The 19646-nt window shown below is 52.2% G+C and overlaps 2 protein-coding genes across 7 annotated transcripts in view; one reads left to right on the forward strand and one right to left on the reverse strand.

The window, feature by feature from the left end:
* The window catches only part of Snrk (SNF related kinase), a 54775-nt gene extending 50655 nt beyond the window's left edge, over window positions 1-4120 (forward strand). For all 5 annotated transcript variants that reach the window (XM_076577437.1, XM_076577436.1, XM_076577435.1 and 2 more), the window contains one exon: window positions 707-4120. In XM_076577437.1, the coding sequence (XP_076433552.1) occupies window positions 707-1877 (1171 nt within the window). In that variant the 3' untranslated portion in view covers window positions 1878-4120. The remainder of the gene's footprint in view (window positions 1-706) is intronic.
* A 6624-nt stretch (window positions 4121-10744) lies between these two features.
* The window catches only part of Ano10 (anoctamin 10), a 119162-nt gene continuing 110260 nt past the window's right edge, over window positions 10745-19646 (reverse strand). For both annotated transcript variants that reach the window (XM_042281960.2, XM_076577440.1), the window contains exon 13: window positions 10745-11301. In XM_042281960.2, coding sequence (XP_042137894.1) covers window positions 11242-11301 — 60 coding nt within the window. In that variant the 3' untranslated portion in view covers window positions 10745-11241. The remainder of the gene's footprint in view (window positions 11302-19646) is intronic.

Below are 19646 nucleotides of genomic sequence, written 5' to 3' on the forward strand. Positions count from 1 at the left end.
TTGGCATTCCAGGTGAATCTCATCTGGCTCACACTGAGAGAGCCAGAGTGTGTGTGTGTGTGTGTGTGTAGATGGTATGTGTGATGAGCATGTGTGTATATGTGAGAGATTATATCTGGATGTTTGTATTTAGGTGTGCATGTGTGTATATGCGTAGATGATAGTGTATGTATGTGAGCATGTTTGTATGTGTGTATATGAGCATGTATGAAGGTGTACGTGTGTGATCATGTATGCAGGTGTGCATGTGTATGCATGGGTGTATGTATTCAGGTATATGTGGAAGTGGGTAGTGAGGTTTAGGGAGAGCTTGTGTTTCCCCAACGTCTTTGTGCCCCATGTTCTTTTCTGACAGCTGTGGTGTGATGAAGTTGCCACATCTCCCCTCTGGTGTCCTTGATGATGGACCTGAAATGCTTTTCACATCTGTGGGTTTTGTCCTGGCTCTGTGTGTATGCAACTGTATGTGGGGGGGGCATGTGTATGGAGGGCCTCATTTCTCCCACCTTGTTTGAAACGGTTTCTCTGCCGTGTGTGCAGGGATTGCTGGGCAGTGATCCGGAACTAATCCAGCCTCCATCCACCATGGCGATGGTGCTGGGATCACAGGGGGCCCGGAAGTCAGGTCCTCACACTGGGCCGCTGGGGAGCGGTTTGTCCTCGTTAGGCCAGCGGCCACATGACGGTTGTTTTTCCTGTCACACAGGCAGTCATGGCCAACCAAAATCGACGTGCCCCAAGACCTTGAGGATGACCTCACTGCCACCCCTCTGTCACACGCCACAGTCCCACAGTCCCCTGCTCGGGCTGCTGACAATGTCCTTAATGGACACAGGGGCAAAGGCCTGTGCGACTCGGCCAAGAAAGACGAGCTCCCAGAGCTGGCTGGGCCAGCGCTGTCCACCGTGCCGCCCGCGAGCCTGAAGCCTGCTGCTGCCAGTGGGCGGAAGTGCCTCTTCAGGGTGGAGGAAGATGAGGAGGAGGACGAGGAGGACAAGAGGCCCGTGTCCCTGTCCACGCAGGTGGTGCTGCGCCGGAAGCCGTCGGTCACTAACCGCCTGACGTCTCGAAAGAGTGCCCCGGTGCTCAACCAGATCTTCGAGGAGGGCGAGTCCGACGATGAGTTCGACATGGACGAGAACCTGCCGCCCAAGCTGAGCCGGCTGAAGATGAACATCGCCTCTCCGGGCACCGTGCACAAGCGTTACCACCGCCGGAAAAGCCAGGGCCGCGGCTCGAGCTGCAGCAGCTCGGAGACCAGCGACGACGACTCCGAGAGCCGCCGGCGGCTGGACAAGGACAGCGGCTTCGCTTACTCATGGCACCGGCGCGACAGCAGCGAGGGGCCGCCGGGCAGCGAGGGCGACGGCGGTGGCCAGAGCAAGCCGAGCAGCGGCGGTGGGGTGGACAAGACCAGCCCGGGAGAGCAGGGCACGGGCGGTGGCGGCCAGGGCGGCTCGGGCGGGACCCCATCAGGTGCAGCAGGCTCCTCCAGGCGCTGCGCGGGTCCCGACTCCTCTTCGGCCTCCCCAGCCTCGGCCTCCGCCGCTCCACGCGGTGCGGAGCTTGTGCAGAGCCTCAAACTTGTGAGCCTGTGCCTCGGCTCGCAGCTGCACGGCGCCAAGTACATTCTGGACCCGCAGAAGGCCTTGTTTTCCAGCGTGAAGGTGCAGGAGAAGTCCACGTGGAAGATGTGCATCAGCACCCCGGGCCCCGGCCCCTCTGCTGACCTGGACCCCGTGAGGACCAAGAAGCTGCGGAACAACGTGCTCCAGCTACCTCTGTGCGAAAAGACCATCTCGGTGAACATCCAGCGCAGCCGCAAGGAAGGGCTGCTGTGCGCCTCCAGCCCGGCCAGCTGCTGCCACGTCATCTGACCTGTAAAGCGCGCTCGCTCACTTCATTTGTTCTGACGTGACAATGCATGGTCTTTGTGCATGCTGCTACACGCTACTTTTCTTTTCCAGCCGAAAAGTCTACTGTGTGATTTTACATTCATGATTTCAGTGTGGATGACCAGGATGAAATTGTATATCTGGAACCCAGCGTAAATGGAGCGCTTAGAAATTCATGTTCTGCACTTAACCTGGAGGGAAAGTGCTTTCGTTTCCTTGTGAAAAAGCCCAAATTCCCGTCCTGACCTCCGGTGATAGGGAAACTCCATGCTCTGAGGCACACTGGTGCCCGAGACAGAACCAAAGCAATAACGTGGTGATGCCCACAGGCCTGGGAGGAGCACCAGCCGCTGCCAGCCACCCAGGGCCGTGCACCAAGAACCAAGCCACGGTTCGAGCGCCCACACCTGTTTGTCTTAAGCGATAGTGTGAAAACAGTTGGGGCTCTCACATCTTCATTGACAGAGATGTCTTGTATGTAGTAGGTGAGGTCAGCCACTCAGCTTTGTGAGGCAGCTTCCCCGTAGAATACAAGGAGACAATCTTTTGTGAGGTGATGAGGTGAACTCTTGTCTTAACTCTAGAGTGTGTCTGTCTGTCAACAGAAGAGGCTCTGTGTAAGTTTCCCCTGCAGGACACACAGCAGGGTTTCCTTCAGACCTGTGTGGAGAAGAGAGACTGGAGGGCCTGCTGCAGTAGCCACAGTGCAGCAGAGTCAAGGCTGACACTAAACAGAACTCCCTGGGTTTGTTCAGGAGCTTGGTGGCAGGTGGCCTCGGGTTTCTTCCATTCCATGGCAGCATTGGGCTCAGCTGCAAAGAGCAGCTGAGGGGAAACTACGCAGGAAAGGGTGGTGCTCCATAGCCCGTCTGTGGCACTGTGCCGCCTTCCTGCCACACACTGATCAGAGTTCTAGTCCGGACTGATAATCATCTCCCAAGGCATCTTCTCTGATGCACTGTCTTCCCTGATCTTGGGAAGCCCAGATGCTGGTTTTGTTTTTTCACTGTGCCCTAGAGGGTTTGAAAGCAGTGCTTAAGTGACCTGTGGGACAGGTGTCCGGGGCCCAGTGCCTCCCACTCTCCAGCTTCCTCTCCTAAGACTCTGAGTGGTGACAGAGGTGCAGCTGACCATGCACCTCAGAGCGGGCAGGGCACAGGCAGTCACTTTCTTCCTGCTCAGACTCGGCTACTTTAGGGTTAATGTATATTACTCAGAACTTCACAGTATAACCTGACTATACTAAGTAAAATGATACTTAAGATACTTCCTAGACCTAGGCTAACTGCTTGTGCTTTAAGCTACGTCCCATTCAGCGTGACATTTATATAGTTGAACGCGATGAAGATAGATGTGTGGGTGAAGCCATAGAACATATTTGCTTGAAATTCTTAAGCAGGGATCTTCAAAGGGCCAGAAACCAGTGTGGTTCACAGAGACAGTGAGAACCACGTCTGTGTGAGCAAGGAGAGACGTTTATAAGGGGCATTGCAATAAACTTTGTCGCAGCTGTTTTCCAAGTAATGTACATACTCCTCTGTGGTCACGTCCAGCCTCGGAGTGGCGCCTCTGAACTCAACTGTATGCGTTTGGTCTCCAGTGGTTTTTATATTCAGGTGTATATACGGTGCTCACTTTAGATCAGCAGTGTTGGCCATTTATGCTGCAGAGCTGTATCATAGCCTTATTAGTTGTGTGTGGTTGGTGACCCTTTGGGTACATAAATGTCTGTTGAGTGGTGTCTTACCCATTTGTTGACAAGTGGATGTCTGTGCATGTGTTGTATGTCGTGGGATGTTGTCACAGGGAGGGAGCAGAACACCATCACACCAATAGTGGACCAAACTACTTCTTGCTCTAACCAAGTGACTTGTCCCCTAACCTGTCTTCAGAAGTCACATAGAGTTACAGTAGTGTATAAATTAAATATTGTGGGAAAAGTTAGTCTTGTATTTTTCTGTGTGTATATATATATAATTATGTACTTCTGGAATTCTATCTGTATTTAAAGATGTGACAATCTTGACACCGATTTTAATAGTCATGAGACTGAACAAAGATGTCCTACCGAGCCAGAGTTGGTGTACGCCGAGAACACAGACTTGGCTGATTGGTCAGTTGCCTCTAGTTCTGGCCAGTCTTTCTCCTTGTGTGAGCACTGGCAGGCTGTGACAGGTGGGAAGTAATCCAATAATAAAGTGACATCCTGGTGTTCAGCAATAGAAGCCGAGTCTGTGTTGTCTCTCATGAGTGTAGCTGTGCACATGCCAGTCCAGCACAAGGAGAGGAGTTGGCTACCTGCAGTCCCATCGCTTGGTGGGGCTGGAAGAGTCCTGTCCACCAGTGTCAGGTGGCCTCAGAGTGGCCTAGTGTACTATCCAGAGGGCAGTGTTTCCTTCACAACTGTCTGAGCAGAAGGGATGCAGACCTGTGGCTGTCTGGTCTGCCTTTCCTGCCGCAGCTCATCCCTAACTTAGCAAACGGCGAGGCCCTGCAGCCTTCCTTTGTGCCTCTGCACACGTTCCGCCCTTCTTCAGCCAGTGTGGTTCCAAGGTCTGCGCTCTCTCTCGGGCAGCCACGTGCCTTTACCTCACTGTCGGCCTCTCTGCTCCCCTGCAGCCTGCTCCCCTCACAGTGGTGGCATGCTAGGTCCCTCCCCCTACTCAGTGTCCTGGCCAGATGACAGTTGAGTCACCATAACCTCTACTTGCAAAGCCCAGGGCACAGATCTGAGGGTGGCTTCAGAGGCTCCTCAACACGGCACACTGACTCCCACAATTCAGTGGGTCTCGGAGCATTCAGTGCTTTGTGTAACCATTTCCGTAATCCATTTTCACACATCCAAAAAGAGGTCTTTGGTTAATATCTTTTTCCTCAGCCTTCCCGCTGGCCCATAGGCGGTCACTGTCCAGGATCCAACTTCATTCCCGTATGAGAATGGTAAGTTGGGCTCTTCAGACTGGAAAAGGCCCATCTTTCTAGACTATTCCTCCCTCCTCAGAATGGGGTGAGTCAAAGTTTACTTCACCAACTCATGCAGGCGCAAAACTGTGTGCCAGCAAATCTTCCAGACATACCCACCTCTCTCCCAGGGACACATTTGAGACCCCTCTTTGAACACCTAGATGTATCCAGAGAGCATTGGAGTCTCCCAAGCCCCAAACAGATTTTGCCTTGACATTCTTCCTGTCCATTAAATAGCAGCTGCAGAAGTTCTGTGAACCAGAATTCTTGGTAGCAGCCTGCATTAGCGACCTGTCTCATCCAGCAACAAAATGCCTGGCCGGCAGCCTGAGGAAGGCAGGGGTCAAGCCCACCGTGGCAGAGAAGGCATGCAGGCAGGAGCTTGAGGTCGCTGATGATGCTGCTTCCACAACCAGAAAGCAGAGTTGAAGGCTGGTGCTCAGCTCTCCTTTACTTGTCCACAGTTAGAGTAGGTCTTTCCACCTCAGCTAATCTGTAATTCCTCACAGACCTCCCCAAAGGCTAGATACAGACAACCCTCACAGGTCTGGGCAGGGGATTGTCTCCTAGGTGACTCTGGACCCTGTCAGTCTGACATTACAAGTCTACCCCTTGCCAACTTGATGTCCAAACAGCAATTTTAAGTCATAACTTCCTACCCCTTTCCATAGGTTCATGGCTACCTCAATGCAAAATACATTAGTCCAACTTCAAAAGTCCCCATAGTCTTTAACAGTTCCAACATTTTTCAAAAGTCCAGAGCCCACGTCTTATCTGAGGCTCAAAGTATCTAACCTATAAACCATTACATGCTCCCAACATACAGTGGTTCAGAGTAAACATCCCCATACCCAAAGAGAAGCATGGGTGCATAGTAAGGAAAACCAGACCAAAGTGAGACAGACAGACATAGCCCCATGTCTGGCAGCTGGGGCTGGTAATGAAATCTCTGGGCTACAAAGGGCTTCCAGCTCTGCCCCTGCTGCACATACAGCCTCTCTCTCCCCAGCAGAGGTCCTGCTTCTGAACTCAACATCCTTGAGTCTTCACTGCAAGTACGGTTTCATCTTCACAGCTTCACATAGTAGCCTTTCAGGGCCTTCTAGGGACGCTGACTGCCACAGACTGCCTGGCCTCAGCAGTACAGTGTGAACAATGCAGCCAGCCAGCTCTGCAGCCTGGGGCCTTTGCACCACTGGCCTTTGTGAGCTGACCCTGAGCAGGGGACCCCTCCTTCAGTAGCGTCCTAAGCTTACACTCTCCTTTCACGAAGCAGACCCTTCCCAGGGCGCGGGCTTTCCCTGGGGCTCCCTACCTAGAGCACCAGTTTCTCCTCGGTGCTCAGCAGCTACAGCAGTTGCTGTAGGCATGCTCTTTCCGAGACTTTTAAAATTGCTTGAATTTTTCCCCATCGAACCGTGAATTTTTTACATCTTGCCTTGCTTGCTCGTTTTTCACTCTGGGTATGTTAACTGTGGTAAGTAACCATGCCATAGCTTGAATGCTCTACTTTCTTCGGCTTTCCTCCATCAAACACATCAGTCCATTTCCTTTTAAGTTCAGCTGCACTGCAGATCTTGGGAGATGGACAGAATGAAAAGGATTCTTTGCTAGAATAGAATGTGAATGGTCTCCAGCCCAGTTCCTAGGATAGCCCCTGTCCCTCTGGAACCTCACGAAGGGGCCTCCACTGCCCTCATCTCTCTCAGCATGCATGTCTTCCAGGTTCCTTCCAGAATAGCCTATTGATCTCGGCTTATAAGATTCGAGAGATTTTCTGGCCCAAAGTTTCAAACTCACATTCCTGTCTCAAAACAGTCCCAAAGACTTAAGGAGCACACTGTCAAGTGGATCGTGGCAATGAGCCTAATTCTCAGTACTGATTTTCTGTGGTCATTTGTATTGTTGCTGAGATAAAATATCTGATAAAGACAGTTTTAGATTAAGGTGTATTTTAGCTCACTGTCCTGGCCATGATGTCACGGCCTCAGGAGCTTAGGAAAGTGGTTACAACAGGATCCAAAGTCAGGAGGCAGAGCAACATATGCTGGTTCTCAGCAGTTAGGGGGATCTTCCCACCTAATCCCTCAGGCTGAGGCGGGAATCCCACCTTAACAACGGGCACTAATATTCATTGTTCTCTAGGCTCCTGGGGATTCTAGACGTGTTAACAATCACATTAGCCCACACAGCCTCTCTTCTTTCATCCCAACACTCTACTCTGAACGCCCCTTACCTGCCCTTTGTGCTGCCCCTCTGGGCCTCTACTGCTGGCACACGGTCTGTGACTCCACTCACTGAGAGTTCCTTAGGGTTTCTCTATTTCTGTCATCTGTTCTCTACCCAGAAATGTCAGAGATCCTTCCACAGTAAACCACAGGGATAGAGAAATGGCTCAATGGTTAAGAGCACTGGATGCTCTTGCAGACGATCAGTGACTCCAGTTCTAGAGGATCCAGTAGCCCCTTCTGGCCTCCTTGGACAGACATACACGTGGTGTACAGACATACATGCGGGCAAATACTCCATACACATGAAAATAAATCTTTAAATTGTGATGTTTTACAAGGTGCTGAATTTCCAAGTATTGGGATTTCCCGTATCAGTCCCTGATGAATTTTCTAGCTGGATTCTGTCTTCGTCAGAATGCAATCGCTTCAGTCTTTTAAAATGTACAAAACTTTTTTCTGGGACAATGCACAGCCTGTTTTGGTAAATGTTCTGTGTGCAACATTGGGTGTCCTACTCCTGAGTTGGTTCTTTGCCCAATTCTCCTCTGTCCTCTCTCACCTGCTCCACTCTGCCTCCTTACTAGTCCTGGAGGGGGAGACCTCTGTTCACAGTCCTGGTGCCCACTTGAAGAAACCTGGTCAAGACTCTTCCCAGGGCTAAGAAAATTGTCTTCCTTCTGTTTTGTGGTTTGGAGAGAAGTGTGCTCCCAAACTGAAGGCAGAGAAACATGGCTGCCCCAGCAGAGGCTCTAGGTTGTCAGGTCCCCTTCTCCTTAGATCACCCTTGAGTGGAGCATGAAGGCAGGCATGAAATCCCCCAGAGCCCACATCATCTGGTCACTGACGGAAGCACTCCTCCATCAGGCATGGTACTCATAGGCTCCAGGGTTTGTACACTTAGCGACTGTCTGGCCCTCATCCTGTGACCTTTAGCCTTTCCCCTGGATGTCTGTTTCCTGCTGGAAGGAGGCAGGAGCTGCAGGGCTTAGGGCTGGGGACACAGCACTAGATGCTGGGAAGGAAATCTGTGAGGTGCAGTGCTGTGGGCAACGGGCACCATCCTGGTAGCTGGCAAAGGGTAGGTCACTCAAGTTCTGTGTGCCTGCTTCCTCGCCCATCCAATGGATCCAGTGTGAGGCAAGTGGAGGAACCCTGGCTTTCTACTTTGAAGTCTGGCTGGGTTTCTTTTAACATTGCTTTTATCATATCAAAGCTTGTTCTGAGTCTGAGATACTGAGCTGCTAGGAAGGAGTTAATGGAGTGCTATATAGACAGACAAATGGGAGGGGACGGGGGACACCCCATCTGATACCTTCCCACCCTAAGACCACCTGGAGCTGCCAGCACAGGTCTAGTCTGCCTTGGAACCACCATGGGGTGCTCTGGACTTGCACTGGAATGCCCAAGAGAAAGAGCTTCAGTGAGGGGTGAAATGGGAGGTGCCCAGGGTGTGTCTGGGGCTCAGAAACCGATCTAGTCATGCACATTGGGCTACGGGGGTTTGACTGTGAAGTGACTTGGCCTAGGGCCAACCCCACTGCCATCCAGTTCTACTCACCTGTGGGACTTGGTGGCAATTGTGTCTCACACTTGAGGGAGGCAAGTTGAGTTGCATGTGGTGGGAGGAACCAGTCCTCCAGACCTTCCTTAGTTAGGCAAAATGAGACCCAGGCTCCAAACCTCTGGGACAGTGGGTTAGGTCTCCCTGTATCTAGGATCCAGAGTCTGGGACCCTGGATGCAGCCCTGGCATCTTCTGGAACCTGCTGGTGCAAGGATTTGGGCACTGAGGTAGCTGTCCCTAGGAGCACTTCCCTCCTGGTGAGGGCTGCATCCAGTCAGCCGCTTCATGTCCCGTCTTGCTGGGAAGCCTTCCAAGCAGGGCCTGTGGGGCAGGCTTGTGTGAGAGAATGAGCTGACACTTGCCTCCCTTGGGCCTGGGGCTCTTGAAGCCAAGGCTTTTTTCCCACGGCTGCCTGGCCTACATGGTGTGTCTCCCAATGACTTTTGTGGAAGACTATGGGTGGCTAGGAGAATACTAGGTGTGGAGTCCAAAGTCCCCTCTCATTTCCCAGGGTGGACCTGTCCCTTTTTCTCCTTGGGCCTCAACTGCCCTGCTCTGAGAATATGAGGTTAAACTTTATTCTGGCTTTTATAGACCTGTCCCTGGTAGTTACCACTATCCTGAGTACTGACTCATAGTACTCCTTATCCCAGCCAGGTGGGGGCTGACATCATGTCTGAGCCTGTTGATAAGAGCTGGGGGGTCCCATGGCTCTTGGTAATCAGGGTGGGCAAAAACCAAAAGCAGAGAGTTTCCACCCAGGTGATCCTCAGAGGCCAGGCAGAATGGCAAATGGGACAGTTTTTCTTGGGTGTGAGTCATCATGGAGGCTAGGGTTGGAGTAGGGTAGGGACCCCCAGGCTCACAGGGCAATGTCATGGCTGGTATCTGAGGGCTGAGGTGAGACCAGCAATGAGGCTGGGTGGATCAGTGGCCGGGACTGAGGTAAAGAAGGAATGGGCCTGGTGGGGCGGGGGCGGGGGGGGGAGGGAGCAGGGGGCGGGGGGGCCGGGGGCACAGGGTGGGCAGCACCCTCCCAGATGCCCCCCCCCCAGTCCAGTGACAAAAGACAACAGGAGGCGGAAGACTACTGGGTTACCCACACTTGCTCTTTCACGCACACCACAGCGTCTCAAATGGCTGTTGTGTACAACACACCACCTGCTAGAGTCCTGGGGACAGAAACATACGGGGCACAGTTACAATCAGACCAATGCCTGGTGTGCTCCTAAATACGTCTTCTTCTGTGGTCACAGGCCCAGGGCACAAAGGAGGGCACAGGGGGCACAGGAACACCAGTCCTGCGTGCAGGGAAGCCTGGCCGAGCTTGCACAGCCCCTCACGGCAGAGGTCCATCTGAAAAGGGGCGGCTGGGGCCACATGAGGGCAGAGTCACTGACAACAACCCTGTTCCTGTGACTGTTCCTAGTTCAGGCTCTGTGGGGGACCAGGAGCCAGGGCTAAGGAGACTGGACTAAGGGGAAGATCTTGGGATCCCAGGGGTTTCTTTAGTGGCTGCCATTTACTTGCTGTTTAAAACGTGAGCCTGATCTAGAAAGTTCCATCAGGAACCCAGCAAAACCAATGCAGTACCGTGCCCTGGAGTGTCTCTCCTTCCAAGGTAAAAGTCAGGGCTTCTAAAAACAAGTGACACCGAGGCAGCTGCCGCCTGTTCTCTGGGTACAGTGGGGCATGCAGGTGCAGCCCACTAAGTGTATGGAGCAGGCTACCCCAGCCCTTGCTGGGGAAGAGCTAGACAGCTAGACTGCTGCCAGGAGAACTCCTAGGGTCCAGCGAGGGCATCAGCTCCCACCCTTAAGGGCCTTGCTTCCTGGGTGGGCTGTCCTACCTCGAGTCAGTGGACACTGTAGGTTCACTGGGGAGGCAGGCAGTTCCGTGGGCAGGAACCATTCCGCTGCTGCAGGTTCTGGCCCATGGGGGCTTCCCTCAGGTGTCAGCAGCAGCAGCGGCCCCCCAAAACCTGAGCCTGGCTGTGAGCTCTGGGGATTCCCATGGCTCCTGGGATTCCCATCTCACCACCCAGCTCTGCAGGCAGCGGAAGCATTTGTGGAGTCAGGGAGGATGCAGGAGTCAGGGAAGGCTGCCTTTAATAGCTCAGTGAGTCTGTTAACACACTGCATACAGAACCAGAAAGAGTCAGGTGTGGGGACCCCCCTCAGCATGGCTCCTGTGAACTGGTATAATGCGCACAGACCCTAAGCCACCACCCCATCATGGGGCCCTGGTGGGGCTGGAAGTGACTGGTACCTACTATGGGTGCCATGTGGAAAGCTGGTGACTCCTTAGGGATGAAGTCCAAGGGCAGCCAAGGCTCTGGAGCAAAGTGAGGCAGCTGGAGGGGTGTGTGGGGCCCTGGGAGGGTCCAGGTGAGAGGGCACCAGGGAGCTACCAAGGGTCCCAGCCTCTTCTCCCATGGAGCCAGACCTTGCAGGGTAAGTGTGCCCACTGTGTTTCAGCCACTTCCCACAGCCAGGCATCTGGCCTGAGATCAGGCTGGTATGCCCGCCCTGTGCAGGTGTGACGCAGGTTCCTCAGTGGAGGCTGGGGACAGACGGCCGCACGCTGACTCAGGTAGCTTCCTCTTCCTGGGACTCCTCCTTCAGGCTTTCTGCCACCAGCTTCATCTGCTGTTGAGAGAACACAGGGCACCAGATGAAGCACGCAGGTCTCGGGGTGACATGGATAGGGCAGAGGCAGAGAGGCAGGTCTGACATCTGCAGACCCTCAGGCAGAAGAGTGGAATCCCAGGAAGGAGATGCCCTGGGCCACTGCCCACAGCTTACTTCCTGACTTTCTCACCTGGCGTGGAAAGAACGGTAAGTATAGGTAGAATGCTGCTGTGAGCCCGAATACTGGGGGTCTGAGAAACACCTGGCTTTTTCCCGGATGGAGTGGGAGGGCAGGGCCCCAGAAAGACTGGACACCAAAGTAAGGCCAAGTCTTTACTCTGTCGCTATGAGCTAAGAGACTGGGAAGTTTGGACTCACGACCCAGGCACCCCATCCATGCAGACAGTACTGTGCTCAGTTTCTACTCCCACAGCCAGGGTACCCCCCACAAAACCCAGAGCCCCCTGGGGACACCTCTTGCTACAGCACTGGAGAGCATGGCCTGTTCTGCTCTGCCCAACTTGCTAATCAGTGAACACTGGAATGTGGCTTACAGCAGAGGGTGCTGATAACAGCCATCTACCTATGAAAACCAAAACTCTTCAAGTATAAACAGGGCTGGCCTGCTTGTACTAGGCTGTCCCCCTGGACCTGCATGTCACAGGCAGAAGGGCCTCTCAAGGCCATGAACAAGACTCTGTGCCTGCTCTGACAGATCTGTGGCGTGTGCGTTTCTCTGAGGCTTCTTGTTCCTCTAGCCTGGTCTATCTTCTTCCACATGACGCCCCAGAACTGTTCTGCATCCACAGGGACACAAATTCTTTTGGGGGGTGGGGGTTGAGACAGGGTTTCTCTGTGTAACTCTGGAGCCTGTCCTGGAACTCAATCTGTAGTCCAGGCTGGCCTCGAACTCACAGAGATCTGCATGCTTCTGCCTCCTGAGTGCTGGGATTAAAGGTGTGCGCCACCACTGCCCAGCTAACAGAGTAGTTTTTGATGGGGGAGAGGCAGGTAGAGTTGGGTTCAGGGCATATGTTTTGTGCAAGGGCCTGGGCACTGGTTAGACACAGGATTAGGGCTGGCTTAGGGCCATCCCTGCCCAGAGCCTCACAGTTATGGCGTGTCCCCAGAAGAGTGACACAGCTGGTTTGAATTAGTCCACAAATCACAACATTTTGTGTGCCTTCTCCTATGTGAGACCTTGGTCTGTCACCTTTTCCATCATCAGCATCCAGCTTCTCACAGCCCACCAAGCCTGTTGGCTGCTGATGTGAAATGCCCCAGTCAGGGAGACCAACACCACAGCCCGAGTTCACCCTACAGTAGAGTTCACCATGACCCTACCAGCTGGTGTCACCAAATAACCATGAACGTCTAAAATGTCTTTATGACCTGACCGAAAGAGTGAATGGATAGGTGGAAAGCATCTATTTCCTGGTTGACAAGTAACCACAAGAAATGGAAGATTGTGTTAATCTGGAGTAGAGCAGTTGAATCTAAACAAACCCTGGCATTTCAGGCAGGGAGAGAACTGGGCAGCCTCCAGGGCTCCTATAAGGTGCAAGCTGTTCCTTGTGTATCTGTGGCTACACCAGGACCCTCATGGTGCAGATGACTGACACACAGTAGCAGGACACACAGGAGTCCACCGCTCTCCTGGAAGGAGCCCCTGCTGGGATTCAGCCCAAGGCAATGGGATTTCTTCCCTGGATGACACACCCTAAGAGACCCTTGTCCCCATTTGACCCTGTCATCGCTGTACCCATGGGGGTGACCCAGCGACCACAGTCGCTCTCTCGGGCCCAAGGTCAGCGCAGAACAGGCAGACTGGGTTCCCCTACAGCCTGTCTGGCTCAGGACTGTCCTAAGGGACCAGTGGTGTCTGAGGTCTCAGGGCCATGCTCTCTGGTGTGAGGGTGGTCAGGTTTCACAGACAGTCTGGCCTTTACTTGCCCCAGAGCAGGGCCATGAGCAATGGATCCTGGTGGCTCAGCTAGCTAAGCCAATGTCACCCCTGTGCCTCCCTCTGTGGCTGGTCCCTCAGGATTAGGTCACCCTCACTGGAGATCCCTGATTGAGTTGGGCCCTAGCTAAAGGGCATCTCAAGGTTACTCTTCAGCTCTTCAGTTTATCTGTAGCAACTCTGGCCCAGGGTATGTGGGGAGTATGGGAGCAAAGTCACCTCTGTAGACATCAAAAGGACTCTTTGGAGACCCTGAAATTAAATCCTGCATAAACGTCAGGCAGCATAAGATAATAGAGTTGACCTTTCCCTATAAAATAGCAATAGAGTGAAGAAAGAATGGAATTTTTTTTTTAAACTTGTGACTCATTCAAACACTCATGCTCCAAATGGTCCTTTGAAGTGTAGGTAGCTTCCTGTACCTAAGCTTAGCCTGGGGGAGATGTGTTGCTGGGTCCCCCTCTCCCTGTGAGGAACTATAGAAAGGTCTTCTGAGACTGCCGATATTTCCCCGCGACCTGGACAGCTACGGTGGACCCTGCCGATCTCAGACAGCTCCTTTGGGCCCCCAAACCCTAGCTAAGCCCACACTAGAACTCCAGGACCTCTGTTAGAGCACTTGGAAATTTGCTTCTTGTCACAGCTATTGCCCAGCTTAAAACTGCTCAGCACCCTAACACCTGGTTCCCAACAATCCCATTCTGAAGGAATCTGAGCAACCCTAGGCTGACAGGTCAAAGCTCAGTGTTGTTAGAGGAGAGAACCACGCCGACGGCCTCCTGGACCTCCATCCCTTAGAGCACAGAGCCCCGTGACTAGATGGAGCTGGGCACCTGGTCTCCAGGGACTTAGGTGAACAGTATACTCTGAAGGAGGTCCTTGAGGTGGTTTGCTTAGTTGAGCCATAACATCTGGCTCTGCCAAGGCTTCCCAGGAGGAGGCCGCTAGCCTGGGATCTCAGCTGACAGTCGCTCAGTGCTCACCTCAGTCCTGATTTGACTGATCTGGAGGAGGGGCAGCTGTCTGGGATTCTGAGCAGATCCTAAAGGCTCCTATGATTCCTTCTCAAATAGGTAACACAGTGGCAGCTAGTTCAGTATTCTAGATGAGACATCACACACCACCTTTGCCCACCAGAGAGAAACAGGAGGCTGGGCTATTCCTTATGCACAGTGAACATAGGTGATGCCAGGATCATCCAATTGTGGTATATGACTAAGAAAGTATTATAAATTCAGAATGATTGGGAGCTAGGGCTAAACCATAGGAAGAGCAGTGCCAGGCATGATTCACAAGGCCTCTGAAGTCACCGGAGTGAGAATCTAGTCCCAGATACACTTCTAGTGTCCATCATCTACTTAAACCATGGCTTCCACTCTAACTTTCTCACACATGATGCGATGTGCTTTGATCACATCCAGCCCCTTCACTTACCTCTCGGCCCTCTTATGCTGGTCTTCCCCTTCTGAGGGGGTGAGCCTAGGAGAAGCTTGGCAACCTGCGGCTCCTCTCGGCTGGGCCCTCATCTGTACTGGGCTGTGTGCACACCCTCCTCCAACAATGGAATCCTTTCCCTTTCCTAGCAACTTCAGTAAGAGCCCTTTTGTGGTCAATTTTCACTCAAACATGTTCTGAGAATCCTACTGGGGCATAAGAGAGGTGAGCATGTATGGGGGATTGAGCCTGAATTGACCTGGGGTGTCTGTGCCATCAGACGATCTGTGTCCTCTGAGTACACGTTTAGGGAAAGCCCACCCCCCAATTTAGCGTCTTATGCCTGTGCACAATTGGATGTGCATATGATTAGGATCAGATGCATTATGGAAAAAAACATGCTCACTGAACAAAAGCTTGAATAATCCAAAGCTGTCAATCAAAAAAGAACCATCTACATACACCTTTAGCCGACAGTAACTCTTGAGCGCGGCGACCCTTAAGGAGCAGAGCGCACTGCAGCCATCTCAGCTGAACCACTACCGTCTTCAGTTCTTTGAAGACCCCCAAGACTCCAAACTGCCTGCTCCAGACAGCAGCCCCTCAGTAACACTTCTATCTTCCTGCTTTTCTGAAAGCTGGATTCCACTTAGGAGGAAAATGTGCATCTGTCTGTGTCTGGCTTGTTTTGCTAAATGACTTTTAATTCCACCCACTGTCCTGTAAATGACAACTTCATTCATTTTTATGGCTCTCCCCTTCTCTCTTTCTCTCTCCTTCCCCCTCCACCCGTGTGTGTGTGTGTGTGTGTGTGTGTGTGTGTGTGTGTGTGTGTGTGTGTGTGACACTTTCTATCTGTTTCTATGCTGATGGCTCCTGAGCAGGTCCCATTCCTTGACTGTATATATGAGGCTGTGCATGTGTGTCCCCTGTGTATTGACTGATTTCTTGAGGTCTATGCTCGGGAGTGATATCTGTTTTCAGTCTTTTAAGGAACCTTAACCCTGATTTCCTAGTAGTTACACTACTGTACATTCCCTCTAGGGTACGAAGGACACACACACCCCAACCCTGGCCATCATTTGTTTGTTTTTTTGAGGACAGCTGTCCTGAGTGGGTGAGATGGAGTCTATTTGACTATTTCCAAAACTCCTGATGCCAACTTCACTGGCTTCTTCTCACTGCTTCTAAGGGGAGAGATGCCCCTGAACTGAAGTCTGTAGCAGTAGCTTCCTTTTCTGTTTCCATCCCATGCTTTGTAAAGCTGGAACATTCTAGAATGGCAGCTGAACCACGAGAAGAGTGCTGTTTTTGATCTGCTCTTTGGCCAAGAGACTACAGTGGCACTCTGGGTTATGCCAGGGCCACTGCTGCCGAGAGTCACAAGCCACAACGTCCAGGTCCTAGCTCTTGCTCCACCTTGCTTTTCAGATAGATGAGCTTATCCATCTAATAGGGGTGTGCATGGAACCCCCCCCCACACACACACACACTTCAGCAGAAGTCTCTGGGGTTTGTCTTCCAGGGATGGGTCTCATCTCACAGACCCACCATGGTATTTTAACAGGAGCTATGAGGACTTATCGCCCGGGGGTGAGGTGGGGTGCTGAAGACTCCTTCATACACACAGCTACCACATGGACACTGCGAGAATGGACTCCAACTTCCTCTTAGGTCTCCTCTCCCATTACTATTATGGCCACCCTCTCTGCCCTCCAGCTGGGGAAACTCAGGGCAGGGCCATGTGCAGGCCCCTTTGGGACACCTCCTGCTTTCTCGATCTTCTCCTGGGAACACCAGTAGCACTCTGGGCCTCCCTGAGTTCTTTGTCTGTGCAGAAGCCATGGACCCCAACTCTGAGAACAGTCCTTGAGCTGGGGCTCTGCACACTCTACTCTGCTCTCACAGGCCATGCTCTGTGTCCTCAGTCCTGGTGTATAAGGTGACAGGGTGCCTGCCACCTAGTTGCTGGCCTTCTTCTCACACCTGAACCATAGTCCAGCATTGGGAGAGAGCCAAAAGCAGACCGAAGAGGCCCTGTCGGCAGTGTGCCACGAGAACAGCCGCCTCTGCTCTTCACGAGGGCCCAGGGACGCCCCCTTCTTCCACAGGTTGCTGAGCAAGCTTGCTTCTTTCATTTACCCGTTTCCCACTTCCTAGAGACCAGTGCTTCAGCTGGAGGAGGGACAGGGTGGTGACTGGGAATTCACATGATCTCAGGGGACAGTTTTTTACACTAAGAAGTCAAAGTGCAATGGGCAACTGCCGATGCCCCACCCAGGATGAAGTGTCCCCTCTCTACAGAGTCCCAAACCCGAGGGATCATCTGAGCACTGTCTGTACAACAAGTAACCCATAATTCTCTTTTAAGTAGGTCTTCCAAAGAGTTAAAGAATGTATTTTCACAACTTAAAATGTGGTATTGTTTCAAACTGCAACATGGCGCAAAGATCCCAGACCTCCACACACGGATGTGCCAGCTGCGTATGCCTCATGACATGGCATTTTCCAAACCAGCTGAGTATGTGAATCACCACCTTTCACCCCTACATGAGTCAGTGTAGGGTCCTAAAAACAAGACTTTTTCTTATAGTCACGAAGAAAATTTCCACTTAGTGATTCTTAACAGTGAAGTAATGATTGGTTTCCTATAGTATTACACTTTCCAAACTGTATCAAATTGTCAGAATCTAGGAAGTGCAAAACAACAAAACAAAAGTGAAGCTGGGTGTGGTGGCACACACCCATACCCCAAGCACTAGGGAAACCGAGGCACAAGGATGGAGAGTTCAAGGCCAGCCTGGACTACATAGCATGACCCTGCCTCAAAAAAAATAAAAAATAAAAAATAAATAAACCACACCAAACTAACTAAACAGACAAAAACACACACACACAAATTCCAGACCAATATCCCTAAAGTCAGAAGAAGGACCCAGGAAGACTGTGAGCCCCTAAACAAAGTTCTCCCAGTGAACTGGCTGCAACAAACAGGAACCCCTGAGGACTGATTGGTCTCAACAGCTAGGTTTTAGGACATGGGTCAGGCATCCCTCATGATTCTCACGACCATCACGACCCTGCCCTGGAGTTCAAGCCTTTTGTGGAGCTTCCTATCCTGCACTGTGAGCTAGACCAAGCCACTCATTTTTAACCAAAAGAAAGCGGGATAAGATCATGGTGGGTTCCGAGACACCGATCTGTGTCCTAAGTCCTTGCCCTCTCCTGCCTGTCCTTTCTTCCCACCACAGGCAGATGCGCACTTCTGTCCACACCACACGCAGATACGCACTTCTGTCCACACCACACGCAGATACGCACTTCTGTCCACACCACAGGCAGATGCGCACTTCTGTCCACACCACAGGCAGATGCGCACTTCTGTCCACTTGTGCTTCTTTCTTCTCTCTAGTTCCCAAAGCCTTTTCAGACAAGCTCCTGGCTTATCTCACTTCCGTGAAATGGCTCCCCATAAGGTAACCCACCCTCCATGACCACACTAGCACAAACAAGGGTCTTTCTTGACCATCTTAGGTTACAGCACTTGGCATCCTCCACCCCAGGCTGGCCTCAAACTCAAGATCCCCCTGCCTCTACCTCCTGAGTGCTGGGGTTTCAGCTATGTGCCACCAAACCTGTCCATCTCCTTGAAATTCTTTCTGCCTGGGCTGTTTGGCTTGTCTTGCAGGCTCACACTCCTCCAGTAGGCCCTCAGAAAATGGCATCTCTCAAAAGCCTATTCTAGGCTTCACTTGTCTCCATCAGAACTCTAATGATGGAATGTTCTAGTAAATACCTACAGCTTGTATAATACGACTGAGAGCCTGGATGTCTAGTATGGCTCCATCTGAACGAGTTCCCATGTCAACAGCTGCAGACAGTTAGGGCTCCTGTCAGCAGCAGCTCTAGATGCTGAGACCACCTGTGCCCATGGCCTTGGCCAGCACTGATGCTCATACCATATGGATATCTACAACTTGGACTTCCGGGATTGACAGCAGCCTATGCAAGGCTGGTCTGTGTTAATCTCAGGCCAACCCTATCCTAGTTTCCCCCTCCAGCCATGCTGGCCACCTTCTGTTCCTTGCAGCTACCGTGGAGGGATCTGATGGCCTCCTTTTTGGTCTCTACCAGTGCCCAGTATCCCCTTTTCTACCCTGGGTGCCTACACCATGGTGCTTCCCAGAAAGCTGCTGAGTGAAGGATACCAAACAAGAAGAGCCCTGCTCAGGACCTTGTCCCTAAGCATCTGTCAAACAAAGTCCCTTCCATAGAAAGGTACAGTGGGAGGGACTTGGCACCTGTCTTCCACTGGCCTTCCTGCAGCGTATATCCTCCAGCATTTCCAGTTAAGGGGGTACTCTCCAAAGTAGGACCACCATAACCACCAAAGCTGGTTCTGGTCAACATGTTAAGAAAGGTATTCATTATTCTGCCATATGTCCCCTGAGCTCCTGGCTAGTGGTCCCAGAGAGCAGCTCCCACTGATTGTACTCAGCTCTCTTCGAGACTACTGACCCCTCCTCTCCTAGCTCCATGAGGTGGATACCATCATTGTTTCCTCTGCTTTAGAGGGACAGTGTTTGGCCTCTGTCTCAGAGCAGGCCCACCTCTTCTGAATGCCTCAGTGGAGAAATGCAGGTCTGGACGCATCCACCATCCAGGTCCTCATCTTACCAGGTGTGCTCCAAGGCCCAGGGCCTCACTATCGCCTGGGAACCTGACACATGGCAGGATGCAGAGTTCATCCAGACCCTGAATCAGAATCTCCACTTTAACAGGATTCCCAGAGTTGGAACATTCTCTACTCAGTCTTTAGACCGGCCAACTCAAGGGCACTAAGTAGCTCCTCCTTACACCCTGCTCTGTGAACACACCAGGGTCCCCAAGTCACTCAGTGTGGAGTCTGGATTCCAGCAGCACAGTCAGGCTGAGAGCCTGGGCCCAAGAACTCAATGGGAACACA

The sequence above is a fragment of the Peromyscus maniculatus genome, chromosome 7 (genome assembly GCF_049852395.1).
Source record: "Peromyscus maniculatus bairdii isolate BWxNUB_F1_BW_parent chromosome 7, HU_Pman_BW_mat_3.1, whole genome shotgun sequence".
In the NCBI taxonomy this organism is placed as follows: domain Eukaryota; kingdom Metazoa; phylum Chordata; class Mammalia; order Rodentia; family Cricetidae; genus Peromyscus; species Peromyscus maniculatus.